The sequence below is a fragment of the Bombus fervidus genome, chromosome 12 (genome assembly GCF_041682495.2).
Source record: "Bombus fervidus isolate BK054 chromosome 12, iyBomFerv1, whole genome shotgun sequence".
Taxonomy (NCBI): domain Eukaryota; kingdom Metazoa; phylum Arthropoda; class Insecta; order Hymenoptera; family Apidae; genus Bombus; species Bombus fervidus.
Window position 1 is genome coordinate 8,607,175 of NC_091528.1, and position 14,869 is coordinate 8,622,043.

Sequence of the window (14,869 nt, forward strand, 5' to 3'; positions counted from 1 at the left end):
ATTTACAAGGTTCCATTGAAGGCGAGCGACTTCTGTTTGGCCACGCGACCCTCTTTCCAAGATAGAAAGAGAGATCGCCACCCCCTTAAGTCGTTTGACAAATAACCTCGACAAAGAGACTCGCCCACCCGTGGTCCACTCTCGCGATCCGATTGAGATGTTTTCAAAATGTTTGGGACTGTTTGACAAGGGGCGCGTGCCGTGTCGCGCACTTTTCTCTCAAGGTCGCCAAGACCACCCCCTGCAGACATTTCTCTGAGGTGAAATTTTCTTGATTATCTTTCTACAGGTGACGGATATGCAGTTTCGACAGGAAAAGACTTTCTCGTCGAGGCATTAAAGTTTCTATATTTCTATTGCGATCGTTACATGATTTTTTCATCTCTCTATTCTTTGAATTTTTTTTTTTTTTTTTTTTAAGTATATAGTATCGTGAATTTCAAACGAGAGAAGATAAGGAGGGCAATGAATCGATAAGACGTTGTATATTGTCCTCGAGGTCCATTCTCCATCGTCTGTTTGATTAGAAAAACGGGACCGACTTCTTTGGAATAGAAATATTTTCACGAATATATTGTTGGGTATTCCAGACGAATAAAACACTCAATCAAATTGACACGTTGATTTTTCCTTTCATAACGTAAGCCTGAATTGTTTTTAAGATCTAGTTTTCATCATTCCCGTGATCAAAATGACTATAAATTATACACGTTGTTGAAAATCTTTTTACGAACACATTATTTATTTTTATTATTTCTACTATGTAACTTAAATTGAACTATGTATGTCAAAGAACAAGCGTATAAAACATTCGATCCAAGAACCCCAACTTTTCGTTTTCTTACGCGTCTCCTTTTTAAGATTCGCTTTCTATCGTTTTCGTAGCTGAAAACACAATAGAAGCACGATAAAGAAGAAACCATTTATCCCTGATAAAATAAGGAAAAACGAGGTGTCGAGAGGCAACTATTTTGCCTGACGATTGCGATCGTTGCTCGTAAATTAGAAAGTTATTAGGCGGGCAATTGGATGTCGATTAATTTCCCCAGACAAATGAACGTATATACACGCTTCGCATGACAACCGCATAACACAGCCTCCGCCTATGGGAACGTCTATACGGGTGTCAGTTGCTCCGTGAAATTCTCCATCAATCTACAAAATTATCCGACATATGGCTGCTAGAGAAGCTGCTACCTTTTTTTTTTTTTTTACTCATCTCGCGCGAGAGGTGCCACTTCCGCTCTACTATTTGAATATTCATTGGAAGCACCTCTAAATAGGCACATTTAGATCTACAGCTAAGTAGTATGGGAAACGTTCCTAAACTTAATTCGAATTGACTTTTAATGGTTTCACTACTGATCTGTTTTTTTATTAGATAGCTAGTGCCATCCTTGTTCTTTGTTTAAATGTTCAAGTACTGACCGATGGTTTATCATAATATTACAGACACTTTCTTTCTATTTCATAAAATTGTAAAGTCTAAATAGACGAAATAAGTACGATAAAAATATCAAGCGAATCTTTAGAATTCTCTTTCATAGCCATACGTATGTTCGAAGATAGAATTCGAGAATATGAGTTGATCGAAGAAGATGAGAAATGAAAAAATAATTTCGCAAACAAATTTGAAAATATCTAATATATTACGTGCGATTTTATATTTTTGCGAACATAATTAAAAAGAATGGAATCTAAGCAGAGATTCATCTCACCTACTAAATATCATACTCTACTTTCGATGTTACATCGTTTTTGTATTCGCTTGTAGATTAAATCTTTAAATCGTCCACAACTGCATAAAAATGCGCAGCTAATTCTAACAAATACTGCGTATATTTTTGCAGTTCGTACGTTTCCACGCCATTAAAATTCCCATAAATGCATAAACGTCCGCACTTATGACAGACGTCGTGTGACGTGTGTGGCAAGGAAAACGACGAAAGAGGTCGAACCTACCTGAAGAAGGCTTGAAAAAACGAAAGAAGGAAAAAGAAAACGCGTGATTACAACGCCCCTTGCTTATGGGCCACGGGGTGAACTCCGTAGAGGCGCCGGTTCAAAGTTCGTGGCATACGTATGAATTATGCATTCGGTGCACAGCCTGTGTGTAATCATCCGGTGCATCATTATCCCGAGAGTTTCTGTTACGATTCCATATGGCACGAGATCTCCCCGCGATCTCGCGGAACCGATCGAAAAAAAGCTACGGATAACACGACGTGTACCGTGCAGGCTAATTTAGAGGATGAATCGTTATGATCTTGCGGGACTTTGGATCACGCTTGATCATTGGTTACGCCAAGTCGACGGTTTCAGTGTTCGAAGAAGTGATTTCTGTTTGTTAAACGGTTGATACGGGTGAAAGCAGGTACCGGAGTACCTCAGGTAGGTACAGGAGTTACGTTACAATCGATGATAATTAACTCTCGAGTTAACAAAGGCTGGAGAAGAATTATCGACAAATGTGATATTAATTTAGTAAGACTGAATATTTAGGATATAGGCAAACTTCGTTTCTTTCTAATTATTAATAATAGAATTAATAATAAAATAAAATAATACAAACAAGATATATTTTTGGATGTTTTGCGGGGAAGATATTACTGTACTAAAATTTAAAATCAGTTTTACGAGGAAAGATTCGTTTATATTAATTTAATTAGTTATAATTCGTCGAGAGGGTGAAAGAGTTAAAACCCTTGGGAAGAAATTGATGGAATTTGTTTTCGAAGAAATAGGAAAATTGTGATATAGGAAAATATGTGGAAAGGATTGTATGACAATGTTCGACTGATTCCTTTTCGATTTCTTTTCAGTCTTTTATTTCTTCGTTTTGACGGCTCGATATTTTGACAAGATTTTCTCGTACCATAAGGATAACAATTATGCAAGGAAGAAAGTGTGAAAGTTTGTCGAATAAGCCAGGATTTCTGGTACGTTGCGGATGTTTATTCGACGAGAAAACTAGAGCAAGGCTCGAAAGAGAAAACGAAGAAACTTGGAAAGGTAAATTTTACGATTTGCTGCCTTTGAAAATATAGAAGTATACCTTTACTTTTATCGTGCTTTTAGGATTGTTATCTTTGAAAGAACGTAGAAGGATTCGTAAGAAAGAGGAACTACTATTGCAACGAGAAGATGAACATAAAGAGGAAAAGGTTAGATGGTTCGGAAATATCTTTTTGCAAAATATCACAATTTTTTTAATTTACTCAAAATAGGAAGCCAGAGAGGATGAAACACATTTAGTAGAAAAATCGACAAAAGATTACAGATTTACAAAGTGGTCGAAATTGAAGATACTTCGACAGAAAAAAGAAAATAAAAAATGGCAGGAATATTTGAAACGACATAAAAATTGGATCTTCTCTGCAGCTTTGATTAAACTAAAGGTAAAGCGTCTTCTAAACAATGGTAAAGAATTACATTTTAATCTCGATGGATTTTAGGTTTCCTTATCGCGTCAAGAATGGCATCGTACTTGTCATTTGAAAGAAAGAGCAATTATTCGGAAAAATATCCATTTGGAAAATATTTTAAAGTATTCTACGATCGTTCATGATATAATTATTAAAAAATACTTAGCAAAATTTCACTTCTTTTCGCAGAATAAGATGGAAATATAAAATCGACGAAGCATTGTCATCCGATCCTGTAATTTTCGACAAAGTTAGTTCTTCTTTGTTGGGAAATCTTTTTCTCAAAGAAAAAATGCAATATAAAAATTGTTTTTAATCAAATACGATAGATAATGAAGCATGAACGAGAGAAAAAGAAACAACTAAGGCTTCGTCAAGAAAGATTGATAAAAATCATCGCGAAGATCGCTCAAGAGATGAACAATGGTATTCGTTTGTGGAAGAAGCCAAAAGACGTGTGTTTAAAGAAAACTAAATTGAAAGAGATTAGCGAAGAAAGTTTAGCAGATATCTTTTTCGAGGAGATTCAAGGGGAGGAATCTCTAATTGCGGAGGAAACTGTTCCGGAGGATAGTGAAAAGGATCGCAAGGTCGATGATTCAGAATTGAAACTCGAAGAAGGTAAAAAAGATGCTGAAGCTAAAAAGGAGGGACATACTTTGGAAGATGAAGGAGATTTCGAAAAATTCGTAGTAAAAGAATCCAAATCATCGATAGAACAAGTATTCGAGCAAGATACTTGCTTCTTTGCAATTCCAAGCATCGTCACTTTTGATGTAAACATTCCAACTCATTTCCCTTAGAAATTTTAATACTAATTTAATTAGCGTTTGCTTTTAATTCTGAACTTATACTCAATTGATTTACTTCTTGAATTTTTATTCTAAATTAATTAACACGCACTATATTTAATCAGGACTTCGAAGCGAATAAAAACTATTCTCGAAAAGTGATAGTCAGAAACAAAGCAGCGAAATGGGCGTATCTGCGATTCCATAAAGTGTATACAGAAGTGTGGGAGCCTGCAGTCATCGAGGTTTCCGAATGATTAATTTATGAATTTTATAACTGAAGTTAGAATGTATTCGATAAATATTTCGAACTTAGATCGACATTATGGACGCTGCAAGGGTCAAACCTGGCCTGGACGTGATAGTCAACGTAAAATTTTCACCAGTTTACGAGGAAGAAGTGACAGCAGAAATCTCATTTCTTACTCTGAGTCCAGATTACCCCGAAACTTTTCGTGAATTTCGTATTCCAGTTCGTTGCGTTCCACAAACTGCTACACCTGTTTTGGAACCTAAAGAAGTCAGGTAGAGACGCAAATAAAAACCAGGATTTGAGTGCACATTCAATTAATGCAGTTCCAATTTGTATTTTATATTTAACGACTCAAAATTCAACAGGGAAAGTACGATGAATAGACTGCAGATATTTATACAATTTTGCATTATTATAAACACGCTTGAAAAAATAAGTTGTAAATTTCGCTTCACTCACTAAATATTACAAGTGCTCCACTTTAGATATTTTATACATTTTTACATATTGTAGGCATTTCGTAGATTTTTAAAGTTTTAAATTTCCCAAGAATGCATGAACATCCGTAATTTGTATTAATAGGTTCCCTTCAGCTCCGATTTGGAGATACGACAACGCAAAATTCAACGAGAGAACTCTCATTATTTCCAACGATGGTAGTAAATCCTTTTCCATTGTAATTGAAGAAAGAAACGATCGCGACCATTCTTTCTTATGGCATTTCGATCAGGCGGATATACAAAGCGTAAAATCGGCCATTTCGTGCTTCAGTCAGTCTAAACGTTTAGAATATTTAACACAGATCAGCAACATCTCTGATAAATTACGTATACGTGTTTTTAGACAAAGAAGAGATCGAACAAACAAGCGTAGAGAATATGGATGACAACAAAGATGTCTCGGTTAATCAAAAATCTCGAAAAATGTATCAAATCGAAGTACCTCCAAAATTCAAGTGTTGTTTAAAAATCACTTTTCGACCGAGATATATAGGTCTTCACCACGAAGTGTTGGAAATTTGTTTTTTGACTGAAAATAGGACACTTGGAAAATTGGTTCATAACTCACAATGCAAATTATACGAATATTTAAAGACTAGAAAATACAAAAATTGTCTCGTTTTTCAAGTAGAATGTTCCAATTTGGACAGAAGTGATTGGTTATCAGATCCACTTAGATCCACCGTGTATTGATCTAGGCATCGTAATGATCGATTCTGACGTTTGTCAACAATCTTTTACTATCGTTAATACTGGTAACCTTTTTATAATCAAAGGTAACTACGATATTAATTAAAGTATCAGAGTACGATTGGTATTTTAGGACGTAACAGTGTGGAAGTTTTAACGAAGACTCCAAAAAATTTGGGAAATCAAGTGTCAGTTTATCCAAAGTCGACGATCGTACAATCTGAATCGTCCTCGAAAGTTAATGTGAGATTCATACCTGAATCCAGTATCATTGATATCTCAACACGGTACGATAAATCGTCTAAATTATAATAGAAATTAATTGAAATTTATTTTAATCAATATGTCACTCACACATTCGTTCTGTATTTTTAGATTCTACGATCGAACGTCCAGCATGTTAGAATTCCCCATTCAAGTACAAATTATGTCTCAAGGACCGAAGAAACCACCGCCATTGATACTGAAAGCTCTTGCTAGTTTAACTACGTGTCGTGGTCTAATATTAGGTCAGTCATTAATTTAAAAAACGAAGAAAGAAAAGAGTAAAATGCTAAGGGGTATTCGAATAGATAAATAAATCTGAAAATGCATTGACCAAATAAAAAATAGCGAAAGAGAGCTTGAAATTAATAAAACTAAAGTCGATGGGGAAACAGTTTGAAATAAAAATAAAATGTTAGCAATAAGGGCCTAGAACTGAATAAAAAAGATCTTAGGCTTCTTTTTCATTATTTATTTTGCAGAACCATCGTATGTCGAGCTGGGGTATGTCCACACACACGAATCTGTCTACACGGAATTAACACTAACGAACGAATCTTTATTAATTCAAGAATACGCCTTTATCGATTTACCTCCATCTATGGAAATACATCCAAACTATGGTTTTGGTGCCATTCTTCCTGGAGAAACTATCAAACTTCATCTGATTTACTCTGCATGCCTAACAGACATTCCTGGCAATGAGATTGGAAAAAATGGATTGACCGGTGAACGAAGGTTTAGCAGTTCTTTCAGAAAACGTAGATTCATTTTGTTGTTACATTCACAAAGATCAATGAATGATCTTTTCTACCAGCTTTCAAGTGCAAGTAGTTACTTTGGCAGAGCTCGCTGGGTGTAAAAGACAAACAATATTGAATAAACTGAAGAATGAAATAAACACGCAATCGACAGTTCCACGGAATCGTGGACTCCCACCACCAGTGCCTATGAACCTTAAAACTCCCAAAGTAATACGTCGAATGAGTGATCGGGACGAAGATAATCTCGAAAATCAATTAAGCAATGATTCTGTGATGAACGAAGAAGATCCAGATGGTAAAAGATTATTCCACAATGCTCAGATCAATTTATAAAAATTGACAGAAATAAACTGCGGATTTGTATGTATTTATTGAAAATTCGAGGGTTCAAGAATGCACAGATACCAAAAATAAAAAATCAAGCTTTGAAATAAATTTAAAAAATCTTTGGTTTCATACTATACAAAAATATATAGTATAATACTGATTGTAATATTTATAGTGATAGTAGGTAAAACAATTCTCAACTTACGCCTCAGTTTTTTAATTATATTCATAAAAATATGAATTTGCATACAAATTCGCGGTCTAGTCGTAAGAAATCGTAATTTTTATGAACGAATATTAGACAAGAAAGAAGTCACGGATGCTACGATAAAAAAGTCCCATCATTTGGATAAAAGAAAGGAGAAGAACTCGATAGAAATTTATGTGTACATTATAGACACATTTTGCGAGCTGAGCGAGCAAATTATCGAATTTCCTCCGACCCCTTGTGGTTCGTTCTCAATGGTAAAATAGATAAACAAGTGTCTAATAAATAAATAAATAAATAAATAAATAAAATAAAATACACTAACCAATCAATTTTTTGCAATAAACGAAATTAGGCTTCGGTGCATCTGAGGGGCTTCAACGTGGCTTCCTATCCTCATTGCACCTGCGGAATTATAAAAAATCAACGTAAAGAGTTCACAGCTCGTTACCAATTTAAGAGTTCCTCCGATAGACTCAAGATTATGCCACAGTCTGGTGTTTTACAGAGCAATGAGTTTATCGCTGTAAATTTCATGTTCAAGCCAAGGTTACCGAAAAATATGATTTTCGAAAATGGTCTTAGATTGAAAATGAACGTCGATGAGCAGGAGACGAAGACTGAAAAAATCGACGAATCGGCAAAAGAAGGTATTTTTACTAACGTTAAAACGACCAGTCAATTTCGGATGCAATTTCTATGTGAAAAAATAAAAAAATATGATTTCTACGATATTTATAAGAAAATTCAATAATTTCCAACATTTCAAAAGTACAACTGTGATAGTAATAAATATAAAATAGATAAATTCACAACGAAGAAAATAATTATACTCTTCTAAAAGCAAGAAGAAAAAAGAGAACGAAAGAGAAGGAGGAGAAGAAGATTCCTGAAGTTGATAAAGTAACTGGTGAAATCAGCTTATTGGAAACTTTCGAACGTTGTATTTCCACGATTTTCGTGACATGCACGATCGATTTAGAAATGAAGGATGGAACGAAACACGATGAATTACTTTTTGTGAAATTAATTTGCCCCATTAGTAGACCGGAAATCTTGGTCTTGAACGAGGATCGTGAAATTGCCTTTGGACCAACAGCTATTGGTACATCTTCCAGGAAATTTCTCTTCGTAAAAAATATTTCCAATCGGTAAGTACCAACATAAATAAAAAACGAACGATTTCTAAAATAAGAATTTTTCATTCTTCTCTTTTAAACAATATTTAATATTAAAAATTCGAATGTTAAATATTAGAAGAATAATAATTTTATAAATGTTATAAGATATATATGAGAATATTTAAGAAAACGATTTCAAAATTTGATACTCGTTTCAATTAGAAACGTGAAGATAGACGTGAGTTTATTAGATCCATTTGGACCATTTTTCGTGCCTCCTGGAAGGACGATCGAAACTGGCTCCATTTTGAAGCTTCCAGTTACATATCAGCCGAAAGAAAATCACGAAGATGAAGTGAGCTATCTTTAAATTGAATTTAATCCCTTGTTTAATAATTGGGGGGAAAAATTAAAAAGCATTGTAGACAGGGATTCTAATAAAATCTGTCCGTGGCGCCTTGCTTTTGAAGAGAAATGTCCATCCGTTTCCTTCTATAGTTCGCGTATCTTTGACTTTGTATCTTCCTGGGCCAGGAATTTCCCATAATGGACCTGGCCTGACAAATTCAACGTTTATATTAAAAGGATAATTCTTCGTGTTTTTTGGTTTCCTTGGTGACTTTGGATCGTAATGGCCAGGTCCTGGTTCCTTTGGATCTTTGTAACATAACGCTAGATCTTTCAACATCGCTCTGGTACCAGACACTTTAGGAAATCTATCGAAAGATAGCCGTTTAGTTTTTGATTATTATAAAAATTAGAATATTCATTTCAGGGGAATAGAAATTTAACTCCTTTCCTCTTCTTAATATTTTTGCGGAATAAATATCTCACATCGCATAAATGTAAATTTTGATAATAATCGATTATCAGGAATTTAATAAGAATTTAATGACAATACCTTGGACAGGTAGTCCAACGTCCCTTAAAATAATACGATTTATGCAACAATTTGTCCATTTCTACTGGCAACGATCTAGGCCAGTCTCCATGATCCTCCAATTTCACAGTTGCAAAATAGCCCTTGATCGTGCTTTCATCCCTTGGCCCTGAAAACAAATCGATCGATGTAGAATATTTGAAACGCGTAACACCGATCTTGAATAACCTGTGAACAAATCGTAGGGTCCTCTTTTTCCAGTAACCTTCTCCAGAGAAGTTTGAAAAGATTTTGGATGTTTCACGTCGTACCTAAAAAGACAAATAATTCGTCAATTCCGAATTTTCATGTTCATATCTTCTTGATAGATAGACTGCGGATGTTTATGGAAATTCTTATTTGTACGAAGGAGAGAAATAGAGATTTGTTTCACTTGTTAAACATTAGCACGCGAACTTTTCTTCGAATGTCATATCTTTGCAGAATTTTGATACATTTGGATATTTTATATTTTTACAGAATTTTTATAAATTCAGATATTATACATTTTTCCATGTTATATATAATTTTATCGAATTTCTGTACATTTTAACGATTCATACGTATTTTCATAGAATCTTTGTAAATTCTATAAATTTTCTACATTCTATATATTTTCTCTTAATCTCCCCTATAAATGCACAAATATCATCAATCGCTATAAGCTTTCGTTCTGTTCAAAAATTGAACAAAATTGAAAATTACGAACAAATTGCATGGCAGCGACCAAGGTTTTATTAGAGTACGGAATCTGGGCCGCAAACCATCGTATTCAAAAGTTGGCACGCAAGACTGTCCCTCGCGTCTTCTTTTGTCCACGTAGTAATAAGGACACTTCCTTGTATACCCTGAAACAAACAATCAAGAGCGTTAGTAAGATTTATCGAGCAACTTATATCCATAAAGAAATAATTTCGAATAATTCGCCTGGCCCAGGAGTAGTCGATGGCCAAGCAGGTTGGAAAAGGGGAACAGTTCCAAATCCAACGTCTCTTTTAACAGCCTTGCAAGCTTCGTTCAGGATGATATCAGGCCACTGGGGTATTTCGTGGGTTCCTGGACCACGTCCTGTCTTCATCAGGTATCTCTGTGTCGCGTATTCTTCTACTCTTTCTCCCATTGTCCTCGAAAATTCTTCAGACTCCAACTCTTTCTTCCAGCTAGTTTTCATTTTGAAACAAATTTTCTCTATATTAATTGCCATATAATAAGAAAAGATTTAACTCTTATACAGGTGACCAAAACGTTCACGATACTTGGGCAACCAGGGTATTTCACGCAGGAATTTTAGTACATCAGATACGTAGCGATAATTTTCTTACATCTCCGATATTTTCAATTTTCTCATTCTGCATCGTACCAAGTACAATTTTAAGCAATCTGAACGAGAAAGCTGTCACGAGTGGTTAAACCCATATACCTGAACCTTTATCGTCCGAAGCTTTGTTACTTAAAATTTTGCGCATAAACTTTCATTTTAAAGACGTGAATGGTCGTAAAGAAATCTAAAGTGGTTTAGCGGCTTTTTTATAAAAACGTACAGAATTAGTACGAGATTGTCCAAAGAGTTAATTGTTAATAGCATTTAATGGAAATATACCTGATGCCAGTGGATTTGCTTTTAGGGATCAAAGGATCGTACGATCCCACTGCTATTGATGCCACTAGATCGTTTGCGTAGAATTTTGGGTGTAATCCAATGTGTGCGTCGCGTTTTGATCCGGTACCGAATGGCGCACCAGGCTTCTTCATGCGTGGAATTAGGCATTGGCATCGCCATTTGCACGCACATCGACAAATTTTAAACGACTGCGTTTTGGTTCCACAAGACATCGTGATTTTTTTTAATCGATCTTCCTCGACTGCTAATTTTCAAATTTTTCATCGTTAACATTTCATCACTAACTTTTTTCCAACTAAACTTTTTTTATAATTAAAAAGATTTGTCTTACGTATTATAATGAGCGCTATACTGTAACGCTATAAACTGTATTTCGTACGTTATAATGAATATTATAACGAGTACCGTACTCTGTACAATTTATATATTTTATATATTATGTAGGAAATTTCCAACAAGTGTACAAAAATCCACGTCTAGCGATAACTATTTTTTTCTGATATCTTATCTCCTCTTATCTCCTATTAATTGTTCTCGCCTAGGAAATATTTCTTTAATCACATATTGCAATCTCGAACAAAGGCTTTTAATCAGGTTAAAAAGGTTAGTCAAGTAAAAACACAAATTTTGAATTCCTTCTGCGATTGGAACTAAGTTCATACGATATCTGTGGATCGATGAATTCTAGAATCTCTCACGTTTTTCAGCAGAAATTGGATTACGTTTCTATCGATATAAAATTTTTGTAAATTTACGAATCTACAGCCCACGTTAGAAACAAATAATGAAACGAATTAATTTTTGCTAGAATCAAGAATATTTCGAAGTTTCCAGTCCCAGAACGAGAACGAGATGGAGCGTAAAACTTACGGGACGAGGAGTGGTGCCATCTTATGTCTTGAAGCCTCGATTTCGGGTTGCTCGTTTCGAACTTACCGACGAGAAATCCATAGAACTAAGGATGTCTGTAAGTTTAAAACAACCATCGTAAATATTTTTGCATTCTTTACTCTATAAACTTCCAACATTGGACAAAATACATATATGATGTATAAAGATATCTTCGTTGACTTACGCTGTTAATTATCAACAGTAGATAATTAGCGAAGCTCTCCTCGTATACCTTTGCTTGATAAAATAGTTGCAGGACCAATTTTCAAAGTTTCTAGATATCCTATTAGAAAAGAAAAAATACAGAAACCAGAGAATAAATTTGGTCAGAAACTTGATAAACGAATAATAATTCAGCACTTAACATTTATTGAGTCTGCATTGTCAACAAGAGTGATGTATTTCAATTTATGCGGCCTGCATTTTCCATTCAAACACCGATTACAAGTAATTAATTAACTGGATAATTTGATTCTCAGCGAACAAATAACTAAATAAAGGATGGTGCAGTTTAATGCAGAAAGAGCAATCACCACAAATGTAATTGTAATTGGATCGTGAAAACGTATGAGCCTGTTGTTTCAAGATTAATTGGAGAAGCGACGCGTGAGAGGCTTCTAATTACTCCTGGTAATGCCACCACGCGACGAATTAATTGCGATCCATTATCTTTCGTCCGTATTTTATCGATTACCATTTTCATACAAGGTACTAAACAACGGAGTTTCACCTAACTTCCAAATGATCCGTGCTCTCTCTATGATCCATTGTATCCTCGCTGGATATGCATATACAGGATATGTATAACGTTTGCAAATTTATTCAATCTACACGAAACTAATCGACGACCGTGTCAACAACACTAAACGATTTTATGCCATGTGAGCCGGATGTTACGCGCAGAGAATCATGAATCTTTCTGAAACTTTGCTCAGTAAATTTGTGAATAATTAAGAGAAATATCTATGTGATCAATTTTTTTTTTTTTTTTTTTAATATTCGTATTTCTATGTTACACGCTTTTCATGTGTTTAGATCGCAGAAACAGTGTTTTAATTAAATTCCTACGAGTATCTGTTACGATAAAATACTTGAAAATACAGATTCCATATTGTATAAATCATTTTTCATATTACGTAAAATATCATTCTTACAAAACTAGCTTTATAAATTCATAGATTATTCCGACGATTCTTTTCTCTCGAGTATTTGTTCATTTTCTCTAAACTTCTCAGGAATCTTCATATTTCAATAATTTAAGTAAAGCTAATTTTCCACGAATATTCAGACTGCAATTAAAAATCCAATTACCATTTTAAAAATAATTCTTGGTATCGTTGGACGTTACGTTTCTTTCGAAATCCGTCTATCGTACAGTGCCATCGATTCAATCCCATTCTTCTGCAAGGTACACGAAACATATAAGAAAGCAGCTCACGGCTTACAATATTGTTCTCCTAATGGTGTACCATTGTCTGGTTAGAAAAATGCTATTCTAAATCAGGAAATCGTCGACTGGAGGCCAGTATCGGATTCGAAAGGACAACAAATGGCGATAACTTTATCCGCGCCTTTCGTGACGACTTCCAATGGCTCCACCGTGGTCAAAGGATTATCTGTTATTTTGATACGGACGCGACGAGAAATGTAATTTCGTTGTCATCTCTAATATTACATTGTACGAGTATGAGGAAAACGTTGCCGGAATCTAGGAAACGAGAAAACGAGTTCCGTGATCGTTCGACGAGTTTCACACCCTCTTTGAATAAGCGACAAAAATCCCACCCTCCTGAATTACCCTCGACGTTCATCTCGTCAATTTTTTCCTTCGTTTGACAGCTACTATTCCAAAGAATTAAAGAGGAGGAATTTTTTTTATTGAAGCATACTTTTTTATGTTCTTGCCCCAAATGGTGACTATTTAATTTTCTGAGTAAAGTGAAGTATCGTTGAAAGTGTTTCAATGTATCTTAAATTATAGCTTCTGCACGATGATTTCTTTTAATTTTCTGAATGATAATCTTCGAGACTATGAAATATTTAGTTCTGATAACTGTTTGTATTAGGTTATCTTTCTCAGAAGAATATGGAATAATTATCTTCTGTCCTCAATGAATTTCCCTTCAAGAGCTTAACACGCCGACAGTAATTAATTCTTCCTTATCTCTGTAATACCTATTCTCAGCTCTGGAAATCAAGGATTACACAGAAACGAACGGCTGCAAATAAATCAGCATGATCCTCGAATACTGGCAATTACTAAACTGTTTCCATCGTATCTATCTATTTAACCCTACGTTTTATTCCTTTAAACAAACCAGACGGAGAATTTAATTGTTCCCGTTTAAAATTTCAACCAACACGTTTCAGGCAGATCGAACTCGTTAATGTCTATATAATCTCGGTACACTAAATCCTTTTGAATTAGTTTGGATGACTTGCAATAAGTGCTTTGAAGCCACGAACTAGCCCCAGATTCTAGCGAAACAATTTCCTGTTGCGGATACACGACTCGTGTCAGATACTTGCAAACAAAGTTGCCTTTTAAGCATTGCCACGAACTCTTCAAAGGATAGTGAAGTTAAAATTGTACGGCGTAGGTGAAGTATAGAAAATTGGATCGCAAGAATCTTTGACAACCGACGCTGTGTCGTGGATGGAAAATGCCAAATCGAAGTTCAGCGAATTCGATAAATAAGTTTCTCAAAGAAATATTTAATAACGGGTGAGAAAAAGTTTCGTGCGTAATTACAATCACGAAAAGTAGATTATTTCTATACGATGAATTTTATATTTTTAATTTAAAAACTCGTGTCACACGGTAAATCTACCTGATCAGTTCGATGAATAAATTTCCTAGAAAAATATATGACGAGGAATAAAAAAAAAGGTTTCATGCGCGCTTGCGATCGAAGGAATTTAAATGATTTAAAAAACAAAAAATGCATCATAATGAACTGGCCTGATAAATTCGATGAATAAATTATTTTTTTAATTTTTTGCAAATAAAAAAAGAAAAGTTTCGTGCGTTATTGTGATCAAAGGAATTTTAGATTATGTCTATGTGATGGATGTTGAAGAGATTTTTATTACAC

General features: G+C 34.7%; 2 protein-coding genes across 2 annotated transcripts; both read right to left on the bottom strand.

Annotated features, from left to right (window-relative positions):
* Positions 1 to 8,499: 8,499 nt before the first annotated feature.
* Positions 8,500 to 10,120, bottom strand: LOC139993089 (ciliary microtubule-associated protein 2; the record flags this gene model as incomplete). Its single annotated transcript, XM_072014503.2, has 4 exons — positions 8,500 to 9,059; positions 9,245 to 9,392; positions 9,452 to 9,534; positions 9,972 to 10,120. Coding segments are annotated over 4 exons (687 nt in total), but the record flags the coding sequence as incomplete, so codon positions are not given.
* LOC141445859 (uncharacterized) lies at positions 10,039 to 11,274 on the bottom strand. The gene is made up of 3 exons (XM_074111991.1): positions 11,215 to 11,274; positions 10,863 to 11,127; positions 10,039 to 10,422 (listed from the first exon to the last, which is right to left on the bottom strand). Exons 2-3 carry the CDS (start codon positions 11,093 to 11,095, stop codon positions 10,155 to 10,157), a joined length of 501 nt encoding a protein of 166 aa, XP_073968092.1. The 5' UTR covers positions 11,096 to 11,127; positions 11,215 to 11,274; the 3' UTR covers positions 10,039 to 10,154.
* Positions 11,275 to 14,869: the final 3,595 nt, after the last annotated feature.

Bases quoted from the DNA above. Each gene is read 5' to 3' on its own strand.
- LOC141445859 (XM_074111991.1), bottom strand. From the start codon at position 11,095: ATGTCTTGTGGAACCAAAACGCAGTCGTTTAAAATTTGTCGATGTGCG. The intron at 10,423-10,862 runs GTATATTTCCAT...AATGAAAACTAG, and splicing joins AGCAAATCCACTGGCATCAG to CTGGAAGAAAGAGTTGGAGT.